Source organism: Phaenicophaeus curvirostris, chromosome 5 (assembly GCF_032191515.1).
Source record: "Phaenicophaeus curvirostris isolate KB17595 chromosome 5, BPBGC_Pcur_1.0, whole genome shotgun sequence".
In the NCBI taxonomy this organism is placed as follows: Eukaryota; Metazoa; Chordata; class Aves; order Cuculiformes; family Cuculidae; genus Phaenicophaeus; species Phaenicophaeus curvirostris.
In genome coordinates, this window is record NC_091396.1 from 25,652,675 (window position 1) to 25,680,190 (window position 27,516).

The 27,516-nt window shown below is 38.9% G+C and overlaps 1 protein-coding gene across 3 annotated transcripts in view; it reads left to right on the plus strand.

The window, feature by feature from the left end:
* Positions 1-15,413, plus strand: part of TRAF6 (TNF receptor associated factor 6) — a 372,770-nt gene extending 357,357 nt beyond the window's left edge. For 2 of the 3 annotated variants that reach the window (XM_069858078.1, XM_069858077.1), the window contains 6 exons: positions 634-960; positions 6,738-6,888; positions 7,481-7,639; positions 8,540-8,611; positions 9,966-10,043; positions 10,846-15,413. In XM_069858078.1, coding sequence (XP_069714179.1) covers positions 665-960; positions 6,738-6,888; positions 7,481-7,639; positions 8,540-8,611; positions 9,966-10,043; positions 10,846-11,727 — 1,638 coding nt within the window. In that variant the 5' untranslated portion in view covers positions 634-664 and the 3' untranslated portion in view covers positions 11,728-15,413. Of the gene's footprint in view, positions 1-523; positions 961-6,737; positions 6,889-7,480; positions 7,640-8,539; positions 8,612-9,965; positions 10,044-10,845 lie in introns of those variants that run through there. The other variant, XM_069858076.1, reaches the window with a different exon arrangement.
* The last annotated feature ends 12,103 nt before the right edge of the window (positions 15,414-27,516 follow it).

Sequence of the window (27,516 nt, forward strand, 5' to 3'; positions counted from 1 at the left end):
GGTAGGTCGGCTTTTTTTTTTTTTTCCTTTGTGGTCCAGATAACTGGCAAAAAATAGCTTATACATGCTGTTAATATGGGCAATCTTGCTAATTGTCTGTCATGTAGATGGCTAAATTTTGCAAGAGTTCAAAATATGTTTCCAGTAAACGGTAGTTGAGGCTTTGTGTTAGTAGTATTTCTGTTGATATAATTTTCAGTTGTCATATATTAAGTACCCAAATAAAACTGCATGTATGTCTTCCTCCTATCCATGAACACTTCTTTGTTCAAATTCTGATAAAGGCAGGAAAAAATTCAGTTATGTGAGCTTGTGGTCAAGGTAAGCCTGTTCATTCTGCATCCCTCACTGCCACAAGAGCTGGTAGTAGTGATGCAGATCAACAATCCTCACAGTTCAGCTCTTGATTAATCCTTAGGTTTCCATCCCAGATCAAATCTGGCCTTCGTGGGCTTGTTTTGTGTATGTCTGGCTTTGTAACCCTCAGCTCACTCATACTGCCTTATACCTGGTGATAACTTCTGTGTTTCTGTTTTGAGTAGAACCAAACCTGCACCACTAAAATTTGTTCTTGTCTGGAAAGGAAGGTCTTGGGGATATTTAAAATTAACACATCTTTGTATCGTCTTGCAGAGCGTTTCTGTGTAGCACTTGATTAGCTACTATGAGCTTGCTATATAGTGATAACAGTTGTGGAGCCCAAGACGCAGAAAGCGCCTGCTGTGCAGCTATGGCCAGTGCCTGCAGCCCTGGAGTGAAAGAAGACAATGTAACTGTCAGCCTTGGGACTGGAAACCCTCCAAGTTCTTTCACAGAGGAAACACAAGGATATGATGTGGAGTTTGATCCGCCCTTGGAAAGTAAATATGAATGTCCAATCTGTTTGATGGCTCTTCGGGAGGCAGTGCAGACACCATGTGGACACCGTTTCTGCAAAGGCTGCATTCTGAAATCAATAAGGTAAAGAAAAAATTATGGAAGTTGTTTTTAAGAGGAAATTCACTTACAAAAGCAGAGCAGTTTAAGAGCAATGTAAACTGAATAGAACTGCCTAAGGTATTTTACCAGTGAGTCTTAATAGAATTCTGGGAATTTATAATTCACCAAAGATGTTTCCTAATAAACACCATGGATGGCCAAAATATTTTGAGTTTGGAGGCTGCATGAGCTTTAGATATTTTGCCATTTATACAAATTTACCCAGGTTATGAGTCTAAAAATTTGTTTGAGTAAACATTAAATAATAAGTATGAAAAATAAAAAAAAGCCAAGTCTTCCAAATAAATTCTATTTTCAGCTCAGGATTATAAAATATGTCTTTTCCCTGTGATTGTTTCTCTTGATAACTACAAGCAGCTACAGACAACATGGTTTCTTGGTGCAGATATGACAATTCATGCTTCCAGTTCATTACTTGAAATCAGCTGCTTCCTTGTTGAGCTGGAAGAGAGAATGTAATGAGGGCATAGTCTTGAACTGAGAGAGAAGACTAGGTGACGTGTAGGGGAGTGGGAATGAGATATGTAGGCAAGAACAGGCTGGGGTCATAAAAATGATTGAAAGAGCAAGAAAGGGCAAGAAAGTATGCCGGTAAAGACTGATAGAAGGCTAGATATTACGCTGTAGGGTTTTTCCTTCTCAGCATAAACCAGACTTTTTCTTCTCAATTGCTCACTTAGCTTAAGTGTTGCAGTATTCTGATAGGAATCTAAATATTTAATTCTGTGTTGCCTGCATATAGATTTAGTTAATTTGGCTACTGCCAACAACAAAAGGAAGTTCAGAGAGAGCAAGTAAGGAATTCCAAAATGTAATGGCCTTATTTTGCTCACCTTTGCGTAAAGATCGTTAAACTCTTCAGTGTTACTACGCAACCTTGTTTGTCCCAGGCATTTATTTTTGAGGATGCAAAATATAGAGCTTTCTTGATGGTTTCTCCATACCATTTATTCATAGTTTATTCGGTTTCTTTTTCTCCATGGTGCATCATTTGTAGCTCACTAAGTGAATAGTATGCCAGCACCAGTGTTCTCTGAATACAGTACTTGAGGCAGGGGGGGAGTTGAGGGCTTCTCTGTAGTTTCTGTTGCAGTTTTATTTGACACTACTATATTTCTTCATGGCATCCCTTTTAGATCCAGGAGGGGAATGTTGGAGCTGAGTATGAGAAGACAAATGGTTTCACATCCCCTACTTATGATAGCAAAAGAGCAAGCTATTTTTCTTTCTAATGAGTGCATACATTTATTGTGTTTGTTTGTAAGCACAGTTGTTATTAACATTCATTTCATCAATATTTCTGACAAGAGGATGCAAATTTATTATCAGGAAAATGCAGAATACCACCAGTGTTTACCCATGAGTAATGACTCACCTGTGGATTCTGCAGAGAAAGCTGAGGGGCTGGAGAACAAGTCTTTTGAGGAGCGACTGAGGGAGCTGGGGTTGTTTAGCCTGGAGAAGAGAAGGCTGCGGGGAGACCATATTGCTGTCTATAACTGCCGCAAAGGAGGTTGTAGAGAGGAGCGAGCTGGCCTCTTCTCCCAGGTGACAGGGGACAGGACAAGAGGGAACAGCCTCAAGCTCCACCAGGGGAGGTTAAGACTGGACATCAGAAAAAATTTGTCACAGAAAGGGTCATTGGGCACTGGAACAGGTGGCCCAGGGAGGTGGTTGAGTCACCATCCCTGGAGGTATTTAAAAGATGGGTGGATGAGGTGCTGAGGGGCATGATTTAATGGTTGACAGGAATGGTTGGGCTTGATCCAGTGAGTCTTTTCAAGCCTAGTGATTCTGTGACGTTCAGTTCTCCACTAATCATATCATGAGATCACCCTGCTCCCTTAGTCGTTTGTGTTGTTCACTATGTTCCTACCTTTGCAAAAAAAAGTTCATCAGGCCTTACCCAACTGTATCACTTAACGCTATTTGCATCAGCTGGGTGCATGGAAGAAGGCAAAAAACCCCAAAACTGAACCTGTCAGCTCTGACTGTAATCCAGTTCCCTAGGTACAAGCAGTTGGCTTCACTTTCTGGGCTTTGTTTTGCACATTTCAACCTGAATTCTTTCAAAAGGTTAATGTACATAATTTTGAGCATGCTTGTAAGCACTATATTAGCTGTTTGTGCTAGTTAAAGGCCATTACATTTTGGAATTCCTTACTTGCTCTCTCTGAACTTCCTTTTTTTTGTTGGCAGTAGCCGGTTTTGTATTCCTCTTTAACTTTCTGGAAGAAAGAAAAGAAAACTTTAAACCTTCATGGGAGTATGAATCCTGAAGGTAAATTAGTCAGTACTTAATTACACCAGGCTTTAGAAATGTCTACTCACCAATCCTTTCAAAGACAACAGAATTTCTAGCTTGAAAACTGATGGGGAAATGACTAAACTTAATATTACAAAAAGTGTGTGTCTCATTTTCCAGTCCTTCAGATCCTTAACACTATTGTTTTCTCATCCTTCTGCTGACAAGCTACACAGTTATGGTCATTCATTAGAATTTATCACAGGACTGAATGGGGAACTGCAGGCAACCCACACTCAGAACACAACATCTTATAGCAGTTAGAGAAACTTCCTTCTTGAACCCCACACAATGGAAAAAGGTTTCTCTTTCCTTACTGTACTTAATTTCTATAGATAGTTTTGATTGCTTCACACCTGAACACAAGTAGAAAGCATTTTTCCACCTTGGAGACTATAGATTATCACTGTAATATTTCAAGAGTGTCATTGGAAGTTCATTCCCCAGTGAAATCTTGCTTTGGAGTGCAGTTTGAGTGAATGCTTGTGAAAACAGAGCAAGGAGCTTAAAAGTGCCAGACCCATCTGAATCCCTGAATAGCTGAATTACATGCTTGATTGGGATCCATGGATCAAGCTATTGATTTGGAATACGTAGTGTCTACAGTACAATATTGATTTGGAGTATGTCATGTCTATAGTACCATATTGATTGATGTCATTGAGAAGCTTCTACAAAACTAAAATGAAAAAGGAAAGTGATTTTTATATTCTTTTAAGTGCTGGGTTTTTTTCTCTATGATTGTCACAGTCTTTATTTGATCAGGAAAAAAATATGTCTGTGTATTCCTTATATCCCTGCTGTCTAGCTCAAGTGAACATAGAGATTAAAATTTTAAATGATGAAGGATGGGCAAGCAGGTTTTGAGTAATTGCTTCTTATGACTTAAACAACTGTAGTTGTCCACGTTGAAGAAGTTGTGGCTACAAGCAGGAAAATATTTTAAAAAGCTTTTAAAGACTGGAGTCTTAGATCTTACGATGGGAGAGGTACTATTAGACCAGATGGATTTGATCACAGTAAATGTTTGCCTCCCAGGAAGACTTCGTAAGACTTTTTAAACAAAGCTATTTTGAAGTACTATGGCTTATGGTAGTGTATAAGCTTATCTACCTAAGTAACAATAAATAATAGTTTACAGAGGTTATTGTCTACAAAGTACTTGATTAGAAATTTTAGAGGAACTAAGTTCAGATGCAGTAGCTAATTAAAATTCACTCTAGTCTTTCTTCTATCAGGTCAAAGCTGGCTTAGGCCTTGTAGTAGATTTTGCCAAATATCAGAACCTCTGTTAGAAAAGCAGAATTATGAACTGACAAGGGGCAACAAGGAAAGCATCAGATGCTAGCAGTTTGTCAAATAGCTGCCATGACTGCAGTTAGTATGTATGCCAACTGTTTCAGCTTCTAGGCTAAACTGCTCAGTTGCTAAAATCATGGAGCAGGCTTTTTCTTCAAACAAAATTATTCTGGCTTTACTTTTCATACCTGTAGTTTAATTTCAAGGGAAATTACAGGATATTCATTGTGGTTTGTAGCAGATGATTATTGTTTCACAGGTAGGGTTGTGGGTGGTGCAGCCCAATGTGATAAAAAATTCCAGCATAGGAAAGCCTCCGCTGTTATGTAAGTAATAACTGGGGTACCTGAACTCAATTCTGTGCTAAGAAATGTGTAGTAACATCTCTTTCAGTAGGTGGATCTAAGTAGCCTCTTAAATGTAACCCAAATACTTATGCATGGCCTTTGAAGTCTGTTTAATATACTACAATAAGTTATTGCTCTTTCCTTACCATAATCATTTGAAAATTGCTGTTCGTTCTTACTTAACCCTTTATCTGCAGTTATTTAAACTGGGAATCTGGTAGTCTATTGTTGTCTGTTATTACACAGTTGGCTTTTCTGTGTAGAAATAAAGCTGCTATCTTACCAGCAGTCCTACTGAACTACCATTATACTTCACTAAACAGGGTATTTGTAATCCGGTTACACCTGTGAAAACTGATTTGCTTTAGGTTGCCTGTGAAGTGAGGGAACTTTTTGGGTTTTGACAAAGATCAGCACACTGTAACCAGGGAGCTATGGAGCAAAACTGCAAACTAGGTATTTTCTTTTTTTCAGTTGTTAAGGTCTATGTCTATCAGGCTTGTGGTGAGCTAGTTCTTGCAAGCAAAACCTATGAAAGGAATTTCATTGTCTCTTTCTGAATTCTCAGCATTACACTCGCTTCCTCTAGCAGTGTTACTGGTGAAAGAGTTGCTGAGCGATTATTTCCTTATCCAACAAAGACCAAAAAATTCCCTCCTCGTCTCCACAGCCCACAAGGTTCTACTTCCCCTCATACTTGCAGTCAGTTACAATGATCTTGCCTTTGATCTTTTCACCGCAAGTGCTCTCTGACATTTTTCTGCCCCATATATTTTTCCATTCTAATGCTGTTTCCATTAGCACTTCAGCTCAGAAGCTTTGATCCCTCATGCTTCTTTAACTATATTACTTAATTGTGAATAGCTATGTTGATCTACTGCTTTCAGAAATGAGCTGATACTGGATATTTGTTAAAGGAAGACTTGATGGAGGTGATCCCTTTTTTCCTCAATTTCTAATGATTGTTGTGTCTAAATGCAGGTAGAAAGAACCTGACAAAGCGCAGCAGGCTTTTAGTTCTCTTGTATGCGTTGCATGCACCCATGTTCCAGCATCAGACTCTCACCAGTTAGCAATGACTTCCACTCTGCTGTTAAAATGGCTTCAGATACAACACTCATTTCTAAATATAGTGTAATTTTCATAGTTATTAGTGATTTTTGGGTCTGGAGCTTTTTCACCCTTTGCTGTGTAAATAAATGAATTGAAGGATGACCAACTGATCAAATGGTTGTACAATAAATATAGCAAAAGGAACTATATGAAAAGTAATGCCAAATAGATGAAGTGAATCTGGAGGAAAAAAAAAAGACTTTTTTGCTTTTTCTCTCAGCAGTGATCACTTTGGCTGTATGTGAAGTGAGAAAGGACAAAAGGGGGAAAGGTCCAACAATCTTTAAAGAATTATTTTTAAATAGTATATGAAATATTCTTTTATGTTTGAGCTATGTAAAGTACTTAAAGAAACAGGACTGCAAGTTTTTAGTTTCTTTACATCCTCCTCAAGTTTATTTCCAGGCTATCTGTCATGGCATTTGTCCAAATGAAAACTTTTGAGTTAGGAAAGTGATGTTCCCAGTCATGCCACCTTTAGTGAAACTTGGGTATTGTAAATTTCTCTGATGTATATTGCATACTTTCTGGTAATTGCTACAGAAATGCCATTGTTTTCAGACTTTCTTAGTGTATTATAACTTGACCATTAATATCTTGCTAATGTAAAAATATCTTAAATCATGGTCAAAGGAATCTTGGAATCTCTTTTTCCTTTCTCTTCTGTATTACAGAGATGCAGGTCACAAGTGTCCAGTAGACAATGAAATTCTGCTCGAAAATCAGCTCTTTCCTGACAACTTTGCTAAACGAGAAATTCTTTCATTAATAGTTAAGTGTCCCAACAAGGGCTGCAATTTGAAGATGGAGCTGAGACATTTAGAGGTGAGAATTAGTTTTGAAAATATGGAACCTTGTTTTCATGGACAAGTAGAAGTTCCAAATAACTTAAGAGATGATCATACCTGATACCTGTTTATGCTAATTCAATATGTTGTTCATTTGAGACTACAGCTACGTGTATTTGCTTTTATTGGTGAGTCTTTAATTAGGAGATTCTCAAGTGAACATCATAGTGCATGAAGATTGTAGTAACGCGTCTTTCTCTTTAAGGTCATTCATGTTTGTCTTTTCATCAGCTGTATTTGTACTTCACTGAAGTTCCCTGAAGTCAATTTAATATTTCCTCAAAACAGCTAGATGTATTAGTTGAAATAGTTGTTTTAGAAAATAATATACAAATTTAAAAGGATAAACAGAAACCTGAGAGTATTCTAAAAGCTCTGAATACATGAAATCCTAATCTTAGTAATGGGAGAACAATAGGGCTTTGGTAAAGTCAGTGTAAGTGTATAAGGATTTGCTTACATTAAGGAAGGATTGCAACTTGTTCCTCTTGTACTGTGCTTTATCTTGAAAACAGATAAGACAATAGTACCTGTCTGTAGTATCAAATCCCTCTTTTGCCCTTGTTCAGGACCACCAGTTGCAGTGTGATTTTTCCACTGTGGAATGCCCACAGTGCCAAGGAGCCTTCCAGAAGAACCACCTGAAAGAGCACATGATGCAGGAGTGTCCAAGGCGTCAAGTCTGCTGTCCAAACTGTGCCACATCTATGGCCTATGAAGATAAAGAGGTGCTTCACAAGAACCTCAGTTTTTCAACCTTCATTTGTGTGGATTTGCTTGTAAATGGAACATAAAGGTGTTTTTTTTAAAAAAAAAAAATTGGTTTTGGTCTAGGAGAGCTTTTTGTGCTGCGTAGATGAGAAGGTGTAAACTCAGGACATTGGTCTAGTACAGGCAAAATCTGGGGAAAACTGTGCTTACATACCAACTTCCTTGGAACCCTGTAGTGTGAAGACTTGAGTAAGAACCATTGATTTTTTTGCCTTATGATGAGAGGGGCCAGTATCTACTGCCAAAGTAACACACAAACAATATTTGCATTTCCAGTTTTTATGCCTGGCAGAAAGGATGTGTCAGGAGATGTATCTTTTGAGGATATTTGCTAACACAGAAGACCAAGATAATTTCTCAACTCTCCTGGCTCTGCATTTTTTCACTTGGGTCATAGTGAAGATAGTCCTTTCCTTTTTGAGCTTCCATTTTTTTTATCTGTATATGGATGTGTTTTATCTCGAGGGCTATTAATTTTATGATATCACATCATGAATTGTCAAACAAAAATACCTCATATACATATACTCTGACAATACATAAAAACCCTCAATGTATTTCCACTGTAATTGCACATGAATTTGAGAAACCTCTGGATAAATTCAGACACCTTCGGAGCATTAGAACCTTAGGAAATAAAATACCTGCAAATTTGAGTCTCCTGCATGAGTCCAGGAAAAAACAGTAATTACAGAAAACGTGCTGTTCAGGGTAAGGGGATTGTCTTTCTTTCCAGTTGCAAACAGCTAAATGCAAAACTTGAAATGTTAATAAAACTTTGATGTCTTATCAGAGGTGATTAGCATTTAAATTGTGTAACTTTGTTCTTTCCTCTTTTTCTGTGTTTGATATCTAAGCTTCATGACCAAACCTGCCCGCTCGCCAATGTATTTTGTGAATATTGCAACACAGCGTTCATTAGAGAGCAGGTAAGAGGTTAGTTCTCTCTGTATTTAATCTAGGTTGGATGTTTTGTATTTTCACGGCTGCTTTATCTGAAATTAATCTGAGATGAAACAGTTTGTCTTCTAGCTAATAAATCTCTATCTGTCTCTCTCTGAAAGTGTTGCATCCAGTACGGATGTAACACTCTGTTAAATGCTGCCCCAGCTTGCAACTGCAGTCTGGTAAACTGGGATTTTTGGCTGCAAATCGTATTGTTTAGCTATACTGTTTCTTGACAGAAGCCATGCTGCATGTTTTTGATCTTTAATGGAGGATAAAGAATACCAAGCAGCTGTGAGTTGTTATGGCTGCCCTTAGAAGACAAGGCTTTGATTTGGACAGAGAGGGAGTGTATTTGTTGTCGGAAATCCACTCTTGGAAAGTAGCTATAAATTCACTATCAAACTATAGATACTGGGTGGAATTCTGCTTGTCCATTACTATTGTAATTGCCTTTATATTTCTTTCATTCAATAACTTATGTAATTAATGGGAAAATGATGCTGCTTAATTTGCAGCCTATCCCTGTTTGAATGGGGTAGCAACTATGTTAATGGCTTGTGTTAAAATAAAGAAGGGTCTTGTCAAATTGAAATACTTTGAAGAAACAGGATTGAGTTCAATAAAGACAAAAGTCTTGTTAGGTGGAATAATGAACTGCAAAAGTAGGGAACAGAATGCTAAATGAGGTAATGGTTTAGAAATAATTGCTGATCTATATTACTCTGGTGTTCTGATTCATCAAGATAGTTAAACTAGGCAAACATACTGGCTTATATTAAACAGGTATGTTGCCTGTGAAATCAGAATTATACTTTGCTCTTTTAGGGTTTGAAAGGCCTCAGCTAAATCTGTCCCGATTTTGAGGTGGAAATGGATAGAGAAGATCTAGGCCAGTGAGTTAACTGGGTCTGGAAAACATGAGCCATAAGAAAAATTGAAGTATCTTGAGCTTTTGGAGGAAGAAGATAATCAAGAGAGATGCAAGTATATACAAGTTGTGCTTCAGAAGGGAAGGAAATGAACTGTGATCTAGCTTGAAGGATATGCTGGAAACAAAAGGCATTTGTTTTAGCAAGAAAATCTGAATGCTTTCTGATGCCTAACATAAGAACAAAGACAATGAATTATTAAAGCGTACATACAAAGAGGATATAGAGTTTTTATAATTAGCTAACATTTTTGTTCAAAACTTCCACCTTTCTTTGAAAAAATACATAGGTATAAACTGATCTGATTTTCAGTACATATTCAGAGTACATCCAGCTGTGTTATTTTAGGATGTTATAAAAGAATACTCTTGATGGAAAAATTAATTTTAAATCTGATTTGGTTTAGATGCCTAACCATTATAACAATGATTGTCCCACTGCCCCAGTGCCATGTTTTTACAGTGCCTTTGGATGTCCTGAAAAGGTAAGCCTTTTATCAGAATCGTGAATTGCAGACCTTCTGTATAATTTTGTTTGGGTTTTTTTTAATATGTTTTCGTATTCATGTCTCATTAACCAGTCCAAATCCTCAGTGATTTGTGGTTGGTTTTTTATTGTTTTGGGGGTTTTTTGAGGTATCTTAATTCTAAAACAGGGTGTCAATTATTTGCTTGATGAACTTGCTTTTATTAATCTATTAGTGTTTTCTCAACTTTCATGTCAATAAAGTAGCTTCTAGCATTTCTTCCAAGTTGTGACCAAATACAGTTGTAGCTTTTAGACTTTACTGAAAAGAAAACCTGATAGTGCTTTAAATTTGATTAAATTTTAAAATTATTTATTCGGGATACTCTTATTTTTAGTTGTTTAATACCTTTTTGTAAAAATGAACCTTTTCTCTATCATTTCCAAACCAGTTTTAATACATCTTTGTATTTGGTACATTGGAGCATTTTAGCAAATTGATGAAGGGGAATGCAGTGCTGACTTATAACATAGAAAAATACTAAATGTTTATTGCTAACACATTTCCACCATGTCACTATTTCAAGTTGAACAGTATTTTCCCACTGACATTTTAACTTCTTTTCATTTGTCATAACAATGATCTTAAACTTGGAACTCTCCCTTGGTGAAGTGCTACTTTGTTACCTGTCCTTGATTCACCTTCTAATTTTTCTCACGTAACAGAAGCAACTAGTGGTTTGGTTTTCTTCAGAGTGACACTTAAGATGTAATTGCAGGTACTTTTGATATGTTTTAATGACATCTCTATTAAATTCTAGATGCAAAGGAATGAACTGGCACGACATATGCAGGAGTTCACTCAGGTTCACATGAGAATGATGGCTCAGAGTTTTCAAAATATCAGTGTTACTGCTACAAATCCTGTACCCTTCATCAGTGGCCTACCTTTTGATCCTGCCCTCTTCTCACATGTCTCACATACTGCATATGATTGTAATCCAGACATTGAAAACTTCAAAGAAACTATTCAGCAGTTGGAAGGTCGTCTGGTAAGACAAGATCACCAAATCAGAGAACTCATTGCTAAAATGGAGACTCAGAACACTCACGTTGCAGAACTCAAACGTACTATCCGAAATTTAGAGGAAAAGATTACTGAAATGGAGGCACAGCAATGTAATGGTATTTATATCTGGAAGATTGAGAACTTCAGTGAACTTCAGAAAGCCCAGGAAGAAGAGAGACCTGTTGTGATGCACAGTCCTGGCTTCTATACTGGAAAGCCTGGCTACAAGCTGTGTTTGCGTCTGCATATCCAATTACCAAATGCTCAGCGTTGTGCTAATTTTATATCTCTGTTTGTCCATACCATGCAAGGAGAATATGACAGCCATCTGCCTTGGCCTTTCCAAGGCACTATACGACTTTCTATTTTGGATCAATCAGAAGGCCCGGAAAGGCAGAATCATGAAGAAGTAATGGAAGCCAAGCCAGAATTACTAGCCTTCCAGAGACCAACAATTCACCGCAATCCAAAAGGTTTTGGTTATGTGACTTTCATGCACCTCCAAACCTTGAAACAAAGAACCTTCATAAAGGATGATACCCTTCTAGTGCGCTGTGAAGTTCTAACACGTCTAGATTTAAACAGTTTCCGCAGAGAAGGATTTCAAGCTCGCAGTACTGATGGAGCTATGTAGTGTGTAAGTCTTAACCAAAGGAATGGAGCCACTCTTCATGTTCTTCCACCACAGATTACAAGTGTGCTTCATCGTCCATATAGGCTGCATTTGTAAAAGATCATAGTTTCTAACATAGCTGATCTTCACCTGAATAGAACTTTGTTGTTGCTGGTATACTTTTTTCTGTATAAGTTCATGTGTTGACATATTTGATGTTGTTCTCTATTAAAGTATTAAGCTGGTTCTGTAGCAAGCTAAACAAATGAAGCATTGTTAAATAAAACTACCTACAGGAGGATCCTGTTGAATGTCTCAGTTTGCAAAAACTTATGTCAGTGCCTTGGAATAGATACTGTAGCCGGGAAATAGCTAAGTTAATAAAGGGGCTTCTGTTTGTTTTTCACAGAGCTTGGGAAAGTTGAGACTTACGTACAATTTTGAATTGGTTATGCTTCTTTTGATATCCAAAGTCAGGTTAAGACGTTGTTCACATCATCTAAGGTCAAGGTATGCTTTGACTCTTCCCTCCTGCAGAGTTAGCTTCAGGAAGTTGCACGTTGATGTAGAGTTGATCCTATATTTTCTTAAAGATATGGTAGTGCTGTTGAGAAGGCTAAATGACTCTAAGATGAATTCACTGAAGAAATATTTGTTATGTGGTCTGAAAGTGCCCCTCAATTCTCTTTATTTTGATAAATCTTTTCCCAAGTCTATGCATCAGGCCCAGAATGTCAGTCACCATCACCAGAGAGATAAAAATGTAGCATTTGACTTTTGTGCTGCTGGGATCTCCTTCTAGTCTAGTGCTGGACATTTTTCAGGTTGTGAGTGGATACATGAGGAAAGGCATGTACTGACTAGATAGGATAATGCAGAATTTGTTTTGTAGAAACCTGAAGTTCTACTAAAGCTGAACTTGTGACCTCCGTCTCTTCGAGTGTTCTCTTGGTGTTCTGTGTGATGTATGACCTATGTTGTCTCCTATGACTTCTGAATGGAGATCTGACCATATCAACATCCAGCTATTGTGGGTATTTCTTGTCCTATTAGACAACAAGAGCTGGGCCACCCTCAACACTTTGGAGGGGAAGAAAAACCTACTAATTAGACAGTGTGAGGAAAAATTGCAGTCCTGTTTGTCCTTATGAAAAGATCTGGCTTTCATAGTTACTGATTTACCAAACACTAGATGCACTATATCAAGAATTCATGAGCTTCCTAAAGCTGCATGTATTATTGTTTTCTATACTGGTTGTTTTTATGCCATATAAATGTTAGTTTTGACCAGTCAAAGCTGGTTCAAGTTCACTGGTGCTAAAATTTTTAACTTGTAATGGTGCTTGATAAGGTTCTGAATCTTGGCTTTAAAAGGAGGGAAGAAAAGGTTTTTTTCACCCCATAATTTAACTACACCATCTGACACCAAAGAAAGAGCTAAGCCATACATAAGCATACGTATATTTCTCCAGGCTAGTGAAACAACTTGAGACTTGAGACACTGCAACTTAAAAATACTGAAGAGTATTCCAACTATTCATATTTAGCTTCATCAAAGCAATCCCATGGTGATCTTCAGTGGAGAAAGTGTACATGCCTTTAATGAAAGACTACTATAGTATATTGATTAGGGTGGCTACTCTGCCTGCCTACATGAGATTTAAAAGTTCCAGCTTACCACTTTGTTCATCAAATCCAGATGAGTAAAATTTATTTTGCAGATAGAGTGTACTAGTTGAAGAGGGATTGTGTTCAGTGGAATATTGTCACTACTGAAACATGACCTTCCTGGCTAATGGTAAATGCAGTCAGTCTGTGACTTGTTTAGTGTATTCTATGTGTTTAGAAGGCATATATTGTTCAAAACAGGAAAAGGGAAAACTAACTGCCTTTTTAAACCTCAAGTAGTTTTTATACTGAATAGTCTCATCCTATTAGCTGAATTGTTTCAGTGTCTTCAGTTAGAGCATTCCAAGTAGTTAAACCATTCTTAACGAGAAGCTTTTAATGTACGTGACAGTGCCCAGGCCCATTATATACAGAAGGCACTGTGCACTGATTCTCCAACAATTTTCCAGCTATGTTAGTTCTCCATGTTTTTCCAAGACACTCAAAGAGTACTGTTCTCTTTTCTTTTTCTCTTCTGTTTTCTTTCGGTGGGGGGGGAGGGGACGGGGAAGGCGGCAGAAGAAATGCTTGTAATTTGAACGCTTCTTCCTGCCACAGTTCCTTTCTCAACCACAGTGAAATTAACAACAGTGTCCTTAGTCTGCCTTCTAAAAGCTTAAACCCAAGACCCAGTAAGCGCATTAATACATTCTTTCCTTTTGAAGCTTTGCATTATTATGGAATGAATTTTTGCTTTGAGCCTTATCTGGTATGTTTGATCTACTTGTGAAGAAACTCAGTTCGGTGAAGGTTCAGGAGTTTAAATTATTCAGGTTAACGCTGTACAATAACACAAAACAATAGAAAGTTACTGCATGTATCATACTGTATTGGCCACAGTAATATGAATGCTTTATTCACTGCTGCTATTCTACTGGTTCTGTATTTTAATATTACAAGGTAAACTCTGATGCCAAATTATTGTAGTGCCAGAGTTTTACATGGAAGACTTTCACAGCTAATTTGCTAAATATCAGTTAAATCTTTCTGTCATGAAAAGTTAGTAATGTTAAAATGTTTGTTCATATACTTGTTCCATTTTCTCCTTTCTTCCCCCAACATCCAAGCTACTCTTCATTTTAACCGCAGCTCCAGAGCGTTCTCTTACAAATATGGACAACATCTTCAACGATGTAGACTTGTAAGTTTTTCCATTAACTACCAGCTCAATGTATAGTCTTCTTGAATATTATCTTTTTTCAAACTTTTGTCAGGTTAGCACGAAGAAATTCAGTTTCTATGTGAAAATATATCAACAAAGCAGCCTTTTTTCTTTTGTCCTTTATCCAAATCTGATCTTTTCTTTTGAGAAATTGTTTTACTATGTTGGATTGAGGTACAATTGCTAGAACTACTTAGATGGAAGCAGAAAGGTATGCAGTGTCAAGAGTGGTCTCTAAAACAAATGGGAAGAAATATGGGGTTTTAACCAGATTACTGTGTAATTTCTTCAGGAATGGGATTCTTAAATTCTGTAAACCTTGATGCTTTTCAGCATTACTGGATCTCAAGGTGGTTTAGAAAGTCTCTTAGCTTCCCTTCCAAATTTCTGTTCTCTTGAATGTGTTTGAAGTCAGCCACTCTGAGTGTGTATATTTATAAAGCTGCTGTGGCACGAGTTTTACAAATAATATATTGCAAATTTATTTTCTTTTTGCCTTGAAAAGTCTTCCCCTGCAGGGCAGGGAAAATTATTTTACTAAAAACGTTGATATGTATATGTGAGAACTCAGATCATGTGAGATGTATAGGCTTGTTTAAGTGGTCTCATGATATGCCTGATAATGCTTGCTATCAAGGGATTAAATTTGCTAATACAATAAAATCAGGGCGGCCTTTCTGTTCTTATTTAGCGATAATTTCCCATCACATGTATTGATGATGGATGCAAAAGATTATTCTGTGGCCAGTGTTAAAGGTTTGTATTGGTTTGCATTTGAACAGAATGAAAGTATTCCTGTTCCCTTGGATAGATGGTTTAATATATTTCATAATTAACGCACAGCTGTATTTCTGACACGGTTTAAAAAAATAAACTAATTAAACTGTGCCATGTATCTTGCGTCTTTATTCATATGGAGCGATATTCTGAAAGATTAACTGATACATGACCTCTGTGGTAGTTTCTTTGTCTTGTGGGTTGGCTGGGTTTTAATGAAGAAGACCATGTACCATACAGTACCAAGAAAGCAAGAAATACATTTAAAGATAAAAAATGCTTGTTTATATATAAAGGATAGCAATAATTATATTAATTGCTAAAAGACATAGCTAGCATAATTGACAATAGACTAATTGTTCTCATGATCATACTGTAATTTAAGAGGCAGCTCTGAAAATTACGGCACGTGTCGCCTCTCTGGCCACGTTCTGCTTGCTTGTCATGTTTGTCACAAAACCAATTATGGGTTGAAGCTTTGTGCACGATAAAGCAGAAAACAAAGGGGAGTTCTTCTGTCAAAAGGAGAAATAGGTGTTGGCTTCATGGTAATGTGATAATTTATCTCAACCACAGAGACATTCTGAATCTGTTTTTAAACAGATGACTTTATCTTTCATCCAAATTGGTCCTAACAGCTTTCATGAGTAATGGAGAGGAAAACATGCTCAGATACCAGTTATCTGTTGTGTTAATGCATTTTTGATGCTCCATATTTTTAAGTTGGAGTAATAATGGCTTGTTTAGAAGAGAAAAAATGGACATATGCAGCTGCAAATGAATGAAGGTCATCTTGCAGAAATACTTTCATGTTGCTGACATCTTCTATGTTCATGCCCATGTAAATACAAATGTCTCATGTACCCATATGTTTCTTGGAAAAAAAAATAACAAACCAGTCTCTCTATTGCTAAACTAGATGTGGACCAGTATATTCTTACTAAATATTCTGAGTGGCTTCACCAGGTTGGACCCTGGTGCCACCACCAACATTACACAATCTGAAAGTCTTAGTGACCTAGAATACAAAATTTCAGGATCTGTGGCCTTCATGTCTTTTTCCTTTACTAGTTTTCTGGGTTTTTTTCTGATTAAACCTAACCTCCTCGGTAAAAATATAGGTATCTGAGTAAAGAGGAAGCCATTTAACAGTTACTTTAAGTTTCTCAGGGCTCAGAATGTGTGACGTGTTTGTGCTACTTCTGAAATCTTTTCCAGCTCAGAAACAACAATTAAAAAAAAACCTCACAGACGGAATTGTCCTTGTCTCTCCTATTTTCTCTTTTTTTCATTTGCTCTTTCCTGAAAGAAAGATTCTGTAGTACTACTCACAGCTTGAGTTCACCCTCACTAGTATTTTATTCCAAGCAGAACTGTTATTCTTATTGCTTCTCATCACCTCTGAAAGACTGCAATTTTATCTCATTAAAAAAAGAAAAAAAAAAGTGATATTTTAAAAATGTGTTTACCTTTCTATTTTATGGTGGAGGAGCAGACAAAAACTGAGATACAGCAGGATGAAGATAATCTTTTTGCTGAAAACTGAGGACCTTGCTTCACTACCTTGTCTTTTTGCAGTCATGTTCTTTGAACTCGTTTGTTCCACTGAAGAAAGTGCTTGGGTTCAACAGCTCTGAAAGACTGGATGTCGTTGGGATCCTCCCTTTTTGGATGGAATAGGAAAATTTCTGAAATTGTGCAAGAGGAGTCTGAAGTACAAAAATAATTTCCCTGTTAGCTGCAGTCCCAGCCTCAACTGATGAGCCTCCTTCTTCTTTGGTTTGTGCTCTGACTGATATCTGAGGCAATGCAGCCCATGGAAGTTCCTAATTTATCAAATTTACCCTGCTTCTTTGTCCTGATCAGCTGTTCATTGCCTCCTGGAGCTAGCTGCTCTCCCATCCCACTGTGGATCATTATTTCAGCTGGCACACAGCCCCTGAGGAAGGAAAAACCCCTAGACTACTCACAGTCTTGAGGACTGTAGCTGATAGCGTCTCACTGAGGTACCAGCTGGTTTGACAGGGCTCAGCCAGACCTGACAGGTGTCAGCCTGTTGCAAAATGAATTCATGGACCATATGTATGTATTTTTGTGGCTTTTGTCCACAAGACATTGGCACTTTTATTTCCATTTTGGTATTCATTCATGCATGTATGGACATGTTTCTCTCCAAAAATTAACTTTGCTTCAGCTGCTGTCTTTAATAAAATGACAATTTCAGCCAGATATGAACTTGGGCTTTGCTGATGGGTGTTAAAAAACCAAAGTACTGCCAAGAAAAAGTGACACCTACAAGTGTTCCCAGTTTCAGTGTCACACCCAGGTGCGATAAACTTCACACAGTATGGAGTTTAGACTTACCTAAGCAAGTGCTTCCAATGTGACTCATGTCCTACAAACAGCTCCTTGGGTTAACACTTGGGTTTCTTCATGCCCAGGTTCTTCAAATAGGCACATACTTGTTCTCATCCTTCTAGCTAAAATTCAGAAAGCAAATAAATATTTAAAATTCATGTAAATGATGTGCTTGCTTTGTTACGCTTCAGCTATTTCACCTGGACTTTGTAAAAAAAAAAAAAAAAGTTTGGCACAGAGCAAGGGTAGGGATCCTCTGGCATTGGGAGAGGTTTAGACCTTATATAAGGGTAGAAAACAACAGTCTGGAAAGCCAAGTCACCACTGTTGGGAAAGGGAAGGTCAAATCATTGAACACCATGACCAAACAATTAAATAGCAGCACAGAAATGAGTGGCCACAGCAAATCCTTTTGTTCATTGCGCATTGCAAAACTGCAGCAAAACTCTAGCCAAACAGAGGTTTGTTGTTTGCAGTGAAAGGGATAGCAGGACTAGCAGACTAGACTAGTCTAACTAGCAGCAGACTTCCCTCCTCACACCTTGCCTGTAGGCACAATCATTAGATGTTTCCAATTTTACAGCCTGGCTCTCTTTAGCGTCCTTGACTCATAGATCACTATACACCAGCAAAGCAAAGGGCTTATCCCCAGTTTTGACAGGGCAGTGAAACAGTGATGAGGAGGAAGAACTAACAAGCAGTAGCATTAAGTACCAGCAGCTTCATTGCGGGACATATGACTAGGCGTTTCAAATTTTGCAGCCATGGGTGTCACTGTGATTTAAAAAATAAACAGGAAACAAGTAATGTAAAAATACACTTAACTGATCAGTGCTGTTCAGGTGGAAGCAATGACAGGCAAGTGCTTACATGGATTTGTAAGGAAAGTAGAGTACAGTGCACAGATGTGAGGGAAGTAAGAATGTACCCTCATTTGTGAAGCATCTGCATTTTAGACACTATAGATCAAAGAGCTAAACACTATCACAACCATATTTACTAGAGAGTTAGTATCCACATTCTCTTGAGATGAAAAAGCACAAGGCAGTAAGAGTGAATTTTTGTGATGCAAGCAAACGTGTTCAGCATAAAGAAAACATCAAATACTGTCCAGACTGTGAGTGGCCACTTGTGGGGAGAGAGAAATATCACCTTCTCTCAGGCTTTACTTAGTGGAATGGAGGGATGAATTGTCCTTTGAAGCAGTTTCACTCTTCTAGTTGACTGTAGACATGACATAAGGACTGGATTAATTGACCTCTTGACAGCTATAGTGAGCTGAAGCATTAATCTTGTGAAGTTCAACAAACGAAAATACAGGGGTTTGCATCAAAGGAAGAATAGCCCCATACACCGGTACAGGCTAGAGGCTGACTGACTGTAAAGCAGCTTTAGAATAAGGCCTATGAGTTCTGACGGACAGCAAGTTGTGCATGACCCAGCAGAGCACCCTTATAGCAAAGACCAACAGCCTCCTGGGCTGCATCAGGCAGAACGTCACCAGCGGGTAAAAGGTAGGTGCCTTCCTCTCTGCTAAACACTGGTAGGACACACCAGGAGTACTGTGTCTGGTGCTGATCTCCCCAGTATGGGAGAGACATAGACATACTAAGGCAAGTCCAGCAAAGCACCGCAAAGTTTAAGGGCTTGGAGCATCTGTTTCATGAAGCTGAGAGAGCTTGGAGATACGGAGAGCTTGGATATAGAATGGAGATGAGAAAGTTCAGGTGCGTCTTATCCCTGTTTGTAAGTACTTGATAGGAGGATTGTAAAGAAGAGAGAGTCAGACTCCATAGTGTCCAGTTAAAGGAAAAGAGACAATCAGCACAAATGGAAATCTAGGAAATCTAGGGAATTTCACTTCTACATAAGAAAGCAATTTGTTACTTGGAGTGGGGCTGTGAGTTTCCATCCATCAAAATATTCACAACCCGACTGAACACAGCCCTGGGCAATCGGCTCTAGCTGACCCTATACAATGCAGAGGTGATGGATTGAAGGATTTCCAGGTGTCCACAACAACCTCAACCACTCTGCAGTCCTGAGATTCTCTGATTCTGTAATGAACTCTATGAAAAAATGGAACAGAGGAGGGCTAGCATAAGGGTAAATTTTTTAACTGGATTTAAATGGGACTTTTGGGTTTGTGATAATTCCTCTAAGCACAGACATCAAAAGTGTAGACATACCTATCTGAGATATCCATCATAGCCTCTACCTGTAATTTGCACAAAGAATCACATCTCTGGAGGTGATTTGGGTTTTAATATTTTTGCTCTTGTGACTGCTCGATGTCCAGTTTATTCCAAGGTATTTAAAAGTCAAATATCAAGGAAACCGTATTCTATAAAAAAAAATTCAGATCTGTATTTTATTAACCACCAGTAATTAAATAGCATACTGATGAGTTGATTGCAAGTATGAGAAAGTGTTAAGCAGAACAGAACTTATGATGATATTTGAGATGTCAGTGACAATTAGCGGTATTGTGAATATTCATTTAACATTGATTCTGGATAGTGTCATTTTCCACCATCTTTCATGACTGCACAGTGACTGAATAGAACAATATTGAAACTATGTCTCCAAAGGAGTCACCTCCAATTAATTCTGGAAAACATGATTCAGTGTCCTGCTTTCAGACTGGCCCATACATGTTGAAAGAAAACTAAATATGTGTCTAAATGCTTTTTTTTTCAATAATCATGGAGGCATCCATAATAGTGAAAGGGGGGTAACATTCTGTGCAAAAGGTAGTTAATAGCTACGTGATCGTTGTCTATTTTGAATACTTCTTAGTAGTGTTCTGCTAGTATTCCCTACAAATGTTGTGATATATCCTTCCAATGTCATGTTAAAAAGTATGGGTGTGCACTTGGAATGATGAAGTGCATCAAGTCTTTACTTCAGTACCAACATGTGAAGCCACACTGTCCATAGTGACATAGCTGATCTTCCCTGAGTCTGACTGTTTTGAAGAGAAAGTCATGGTTTCAAAAGAAAAATTACATAGCTGAAAACCCAGAGCCCTCAGAGAAAGAGCATCACACAGAAATGTTCCTTTTAGATTACAGAATGAGGCAAAAGAGCATAACATTTGTTGAAATAATTCTAGAACATTTCCTTTGTGAAAGTCTAGTGTGAAAATAAAACAAGTGTATTACTGCCAATCATTCTGCATCTCACAGATACTGGTCTTTCATTCGGTGTCCTGCTTCATCTTGCATGTGAGGGAGTGGAAACAGCCTTGAAATTACTTTGTTACAACACGACTAGCAAGAAGTTGGTAAAGCATATACAGTAGCTGATTATGTCCATAGTCTCTATTATTGAAAACTCAGGCCTATATTTTATAGTTTATTCGAGAATATGTGTTTTCATTGTGTGAAAGAGAAAAAGTAAAAAAAAAAAGGAAAATTAAAAAACATAAAAGCAATGGGGAGAACATTTTCCTTTGCAGCGTGGAAAACTAAAGAAACAAAACATAACAAAGAGGAAACTGCATCTGATTGTGGGAAGACTGTAGGTAGAGCCCCCAGTGATACTACTCTGAACGTCCCAAGGGCTTTCAGAGTCCTAGAGCATTCAGGAACCTTGGGTCTCAGTCAGTGAAGTGAATGCCTTAAATAAGCGTACCTGTTACGAAACAGTTTTATGCTACCACACTCTTAAGTCTGAATATGCAAAATCTTTTCAGAGTGTACCCTGGGAAAATCCTGTGCAGCAGAGTTCTTTAAATTCCTGACTAGAGCGTTTGATAAAAAACTACTCAGAATGAGACCCCTCAGAATGTTTTATGTTCAAAATGTTCTGTTTGAGAACTGAAGTTAAATTGGATGGTGGACACTACATCCCTGTTAGAAACAGAAGCAGCTAATCAATCCAAAAGCGTAAACAGAGGAAACTAAGGAAGGAACTCAAAAACGTCTAACCCCTGCCTTCAATTATAACCTCACAGTCATAATGCAGGACTGATTCCATTCTTCGCTATTTTGTTTAAACTACTTCACTAATCTTATTTATATCTATTTATTTCTAACTGTAACAATAACTCTTATTTCCAGGTTTGCTACTTTTCTTTTCCTATGGCCAAAACAAATATTATTTGAATCTGGCTAAAACCTTAGCAACAACACTTGTCTTTTATTTGTTTTCTACTTTAACTCAAGGTTAATAGCACTATTATAACAGTTCACTCAAACTCTTCAGGAGTATATTCTGTTCATATGTTTTGGGTTTTTTTTTAAATTCACTTCATCACTTCTGCATCAGGCCTTACAATAAATATGAATTGCTGTGATAAGGTAAATTTTACTTGTCCTTGGAAGTACCAGGAAAACCACATCTAGTGTTTTATTAAAGTTAGATTTTTATTTTATATATTGGATCAAAAATATATATAAAAGCTTGGCAAAAAATCATGCAGTAAGGCAATATTTTGGCCCAATGTTCTTTTGAGTTTCCTAAATGAAAAATAAAATATTAGTTCTAGGGGATGGAATGGGAGCGCGTTTATGCATTACTAAGTATGTATATTGATTTCATAATATTTAGACAGCAACTTAACAGAACAATGTGACTATTTCAGTAATGCATATATTTCCACAGTCCCTTGAGCAGAACATCTGCATAATATACTCTTGGCTTGATTTACTAATAGAATTTTGAACATCTGCCAGTCATCTTACATTTTCATAGAATCATAGAATCATAGAATAACCAGGTTGGAAGAGACCTACCGGATCATTGAGTCCAACCATTCCTATCAAACACTAGACCATGCCCCTTAGCACCTGTCCACCCGTGCCTTAAACACCTCCAGGGAAGGTGACTCAACCACCTCCCTGGGCAGCCTGTTCCAGGGCCCAATGACCCTTTCTGTGAAGAATTTTTTCCTAATGTCCAGCTTAAACCTCCCCTGGCGGAGCTTGAGGCCATTCCCTCTTGTCCTGTCCCCTGTCACTTGGGGGAAGAGGCCAGCACCCTCCTCTCTACAACCTCCTTTCAGGTAGTTATAGAGAGCGATGAAGTCTCCCCTCAGCCTCCTCTTCTCCAGGCTAAACAACCCCAGCTCTCTCAGCCACTCCTCGTAAGACTTGTTCTCCTGCCCCTCCCCCAGCTTCATTGCTCTTCTCTGGACTCGTTCCAGAGCCTCAACATCCTTCTTGTGGTGAGGGGCCCAGAAATGAACACAGTATTCAAGGAGCGGTCTCACCAGTGCCGAGTACAGAGGGAGAATAACCTCCATGGACCTGCTGGTCACACCATTTCTGATACAAGCCAAGATGCCATTGGCCTTCTTGGCCACCTGGGCACACTGCTGGCTCATATTCAGTTGGCTGTTAACCAACTCCCCCAGGTCCCTCTCCTCCAGGCAGCTTTCTAGACAGACTTCTCCTAGTCTGTAGCATTGCATAGGGTTGTTGTGCCCCAAGTGCAGGACCCGGCATTTGGCCTTGTTAAACCTCATGCCATTGGACTCTGCCCAGCGGTCCAGCCTGTTCAGATCCCTTTGCAGAGCCTCCCTACCCTCCAGCAGATCAACACTTCTACCCAGCTTAGTGTCATCTGCAAACTTGCTAAGGGTGCACTCGATGCCTTCATCCAGGTCATTGATAAAGGCATTGAACAAGGCTGGACCCAGCACTGAGCCCTGGGGAACCCCACTTGTCACTGGCCTCCAGCTGGATTTCACACCATTTACCACCACTCTCTGGGCCCGGCCATCCAACCAGTTTTCCACCCAGGAGAGTGTGCGCCTGTCCAGGCCAGAGGCTGACAGTTTCTGAAGCAGAATGCTGTGAGAAACTGTGTCAAAGGCTTTACTGAAGTCCAGGAAGACCACATCCACAGCCTTTCCCTCATCCAGCAGCTGAGTCACTTTGTCATAGAAGGCGATTAGGTTAGTTTGGCAAGACCTGCCTTTTGTGAACCCATGTTGACTGGGCCTGATCACCCGGTTCTCTTGTATGTGCTTCATGATAGCACTCAAGATCACCTGTTCCATGACTTTCCCTGGCACTGAGGTCAGACTGACAGGCCTATAGTTCCCTGGGCCCTCCCTCTGACCCTTCTTGTAGATGGGCACAACATCAGCCAGCCTCCAGTCCAGTGGGACTTCCCCAGTCTTCCAGGACTGTTGGAAGATGATGGAAAGGGGTTTGGCCAGCACATCCGCCAGCTCCTTCAATACCCTTGGATGAATCCCATCCAGCCCCATAGACTGTGTCTAGGTGTCTAGTCGGGCTAGCAAGGCTCTGACCACCTCCTCTTTGATCATAACTTTGTATAAGTTATTAAGAAGGATGAAGAGATTAGTAATGAAAATGCAGTCATTTGACAAAGCATTCATTCTGTAATTAGAGGACCTCACAACTATCATTATTATATAAACATACTCAATTCTATATGTTGTAATACTAATAGTATCAGTAGAGTTAGTTACTTCAACAAAGGATCATGAGAACAGGGCATCTGTTGCATATCATTCTAGTAGTCAGACCATTCACCTAGGATGTATCTGGGCATATTTACTGCTGAGGTGATTGAATCTCCTGTCCTGCAGTCCAGGTAAATGCCACAATCACCACACAAATATCTCAAATCAGACTATTTTTCATTCCTCTTCCAAAAGGTAAAAGACTGTGCAGCAAATCTTGAAGTCCCATGGAGAACAGACAGGACAATTTGTCCAAACCCAGTATCTGATGCTCATCAGGGAACAGAACAGAGGATACAAATATCACCGCATGAAACATACATGAATTTTATATTTTCAGTGGATAAAAACCAGCTTGAATAGATTTAGTTGGCTACTAGGGATATTTAACCTGTCTACATAGCCACTGAAGACAGAAAATTCAATGTCCTGGTGGAGATTCTTACCATTATTTTTATCCACTTTCGTGGCATAAAACTGCTGTATTGAATTTCTACACTTAAGGTCATTCATGAAACTGAAATTCATCACTCTGTTCCTTGACTAAGTTATCCAGAATAACAACCACTTCTGCCAAGTTTAAGTACTTAGTACAGTGAATTTCTCTTTTTGTAGAGTGAGTAACATTTAGAATGTTTCCACGAAATTATAAATGTGCAGTGCTGAACAGAAAAAAGGACGTTCAAAACTGTATAGAAAGATTGATATTCTTCAGAGAGACATACATGTAGACCATGGCACACAGCATCACAAATCCTCCTAAGCCAAATATGAGGTCATGTTATAATCCATGGGAACTGGCATACACACACTTTTAGCAAATGGAATAACAGCTGTTTTTACCTTTCATTTTCAAGTTGTTGTTGTGGCTTTTCTGTAATGTTTTATATTCTTTGAATCAACAAAGATAATTTTAATTTGTTAAATGCATTATTTATTTAGATAAAAATACATGTTTTGAGCAGCAATTTTAAGTTTTAAGAGAGAAAAAAACCACCTGATTGTGATCGGTTGATCTGACATTCACCTATGCTTTAATTTGGTATAACAAAGGGATAGAAAATATCACCAATACGTTCCCAAAGACTGCTTTCAGTAATTGCACAACATTAATATCCATTAGAAATCTTTTGATGATTCCAATTTTACTGCCTGGCTCTGTTTATCATCCTCGACACAATGGATCACTATACATCAGCGAAGCAAAGGGCTTATTCCCAGTGTTGACGGGGCAGTAAAACAGCAATGAGGAAAAAGAAGTAACAAACAGAAGCATTAAGTTCCAGCAGCTTCCTTGCCAGACATATGACAAGATGTCTCAAATTTTACAGCCGTGCTTTACTGAACAGAGTCGAGCCACAGATGACCGTTCCAAACTAGAGCATTATTCTCTTTGTGCTTTGCTGTTTGCAGGTAAAGCTCTACCAGGAGAAGGAAGAAACAAACAGCAGCTTTGAGTGCTATTACACTTCCAGCGGGAGAAATGACTGGATGTGTCAACTTTAGAGCTGGGCTCTGCAGTCTGAATCATGGTTTGTTGTTTGCAGTGAAAGAGATAGCAGGACTAGTTTTTAACGAGCACCAGACTTCCCTCCTCACACTTGCCTGAAGGAGCAATCATTAGATGTTTCCAATTTTACAGCCTGGCTCTGTTAACATCCTTGATGCATAGATCACTATACATCAGTGAAGGAAAGGTCTTATCCCCAGGTTTGAGACTTGCCCTCGTTAAACTTCATGTAGTTGTTGATGGCTCAGCAATCCAATTTATCTGAATTTCTCTGCAGGGTCTCTCTTCCCTCAAGAGTATCAACAGTTCCTCCCAGTTTTTTGTCACCTGCAAACTTATACAGTAAACCTTCGAGTCCTACATGCAGGTAAGTTATGAAGATATTTAAGAGTACTGATCCTAAGAAGGATCACTGCAAAACTCTGCTAGTGACTGTTAGCCAGCCTGATGTGACCCCAGTCACTCTTTGACCCTGACCACTCAGGTAATGTATTTATCCATTTGTATGATGGACATTTTCTGTAGGAGGATACTGCAAGAGACTGTATGGAAGGCCTTGCTGAAATCCAGAAAGATTACATCAATTGGCTTCCCTTGAACGACTAGGTGGGTGGCAGGACTTTCCCCTTATGAACCTGTGCTGGCTGGGACCAATGACTGTGTTGTCTTTCAGTAGCTCAAAGAATAACCTTCTCCATGATCTTACCAGGCACTGAAGTGAGACTGACAGTCCTGTAGTTACTGGGATCATTTCTGCTGTCCTTCTTGAAGACTGGGACATTTGCAAGCTTTCAGTGAACTGGTACCCCTCCAGATTCCCATGAACATTAAAAAAATCATGAGGAAGGTCTCATTGTGATGTACTAAAGCACCTCTGCAAAATCGGAGAACTAGACATATACCTACCTTAGGGAAGACTCTGGAACCAAATGCCTTCTTCCTTCAGCTACAGGAGACTTCAAATTTGAAAGCTCTTGTCCTACTGGGGTACTCCAAACACCCGAACATCTGCTGGAAATGTAGCATAACAAGCTATAGGCAATCCAGGAGACTCTTTGACTGCATCAAAGATAACTTCTTAATCCAGGGAATAAACACCCTTACCTGAGGGGATGCTAATACTGGATGTGATGATCACCAATGCAAGTGAGCTCATTAGTAATGTCAATGGATGTAATCTACCTGGATATTTATAAAGCCTTTGACAAAGTCCATGACAACATCCTTTTCTCTAAACTGAAGAGGTATGGATTTGAAGAGTGGACTGTTTGGTATATAAGGAGATTGTTGGATGATCACATTCACAGAGCAGTGGTCAACAGCTTGATGTCTAGATGCAGATCTGTGGCAAATTGTGTCCTGCAGGTGTCTCTACTGAGATCAGTGCTGTTTAATATTTTCATCAATGATATAGACAGTGAGATCAAGTGCACCCTCAGCGAGTTTTCAGATGACACCAAGCCAAGTGATGCAGTTGTCACTCCAGGACTGGATGTCATCCAGAGGGACTCAGCAAGCTGGAGAAGTGGGCTTCTGTGAACCTCATGACATTCAAAAGGGTCAAGCGCAAGGTCCTACACCTGGGTCAGGGCAATGCCTGGGTTCAATACAGGATGGGGAATGATGTAACTGAGAGCAGCCCTGCAGAGAAGGGCTTAGGGGTTCTGGTTTATTAGAAGCTTGACAAAAGCCAGTCATATGTGCTCACAGCCCAGAAGGCCAGCTGTATCCTGGGTTGCATCACAAGTGTGGTGGAGGGAGGTGATTCTGTTCCTCTACTCAGCTCTCATGAGAACCTACCTGGAATACTGTGTCCAGTTCTGAAATCCCCAACATAAGAAGGATACGGAACTGTTGGAACCGGTCCAGAGGAGGGCCATGAAGGTGTTCAAAGGA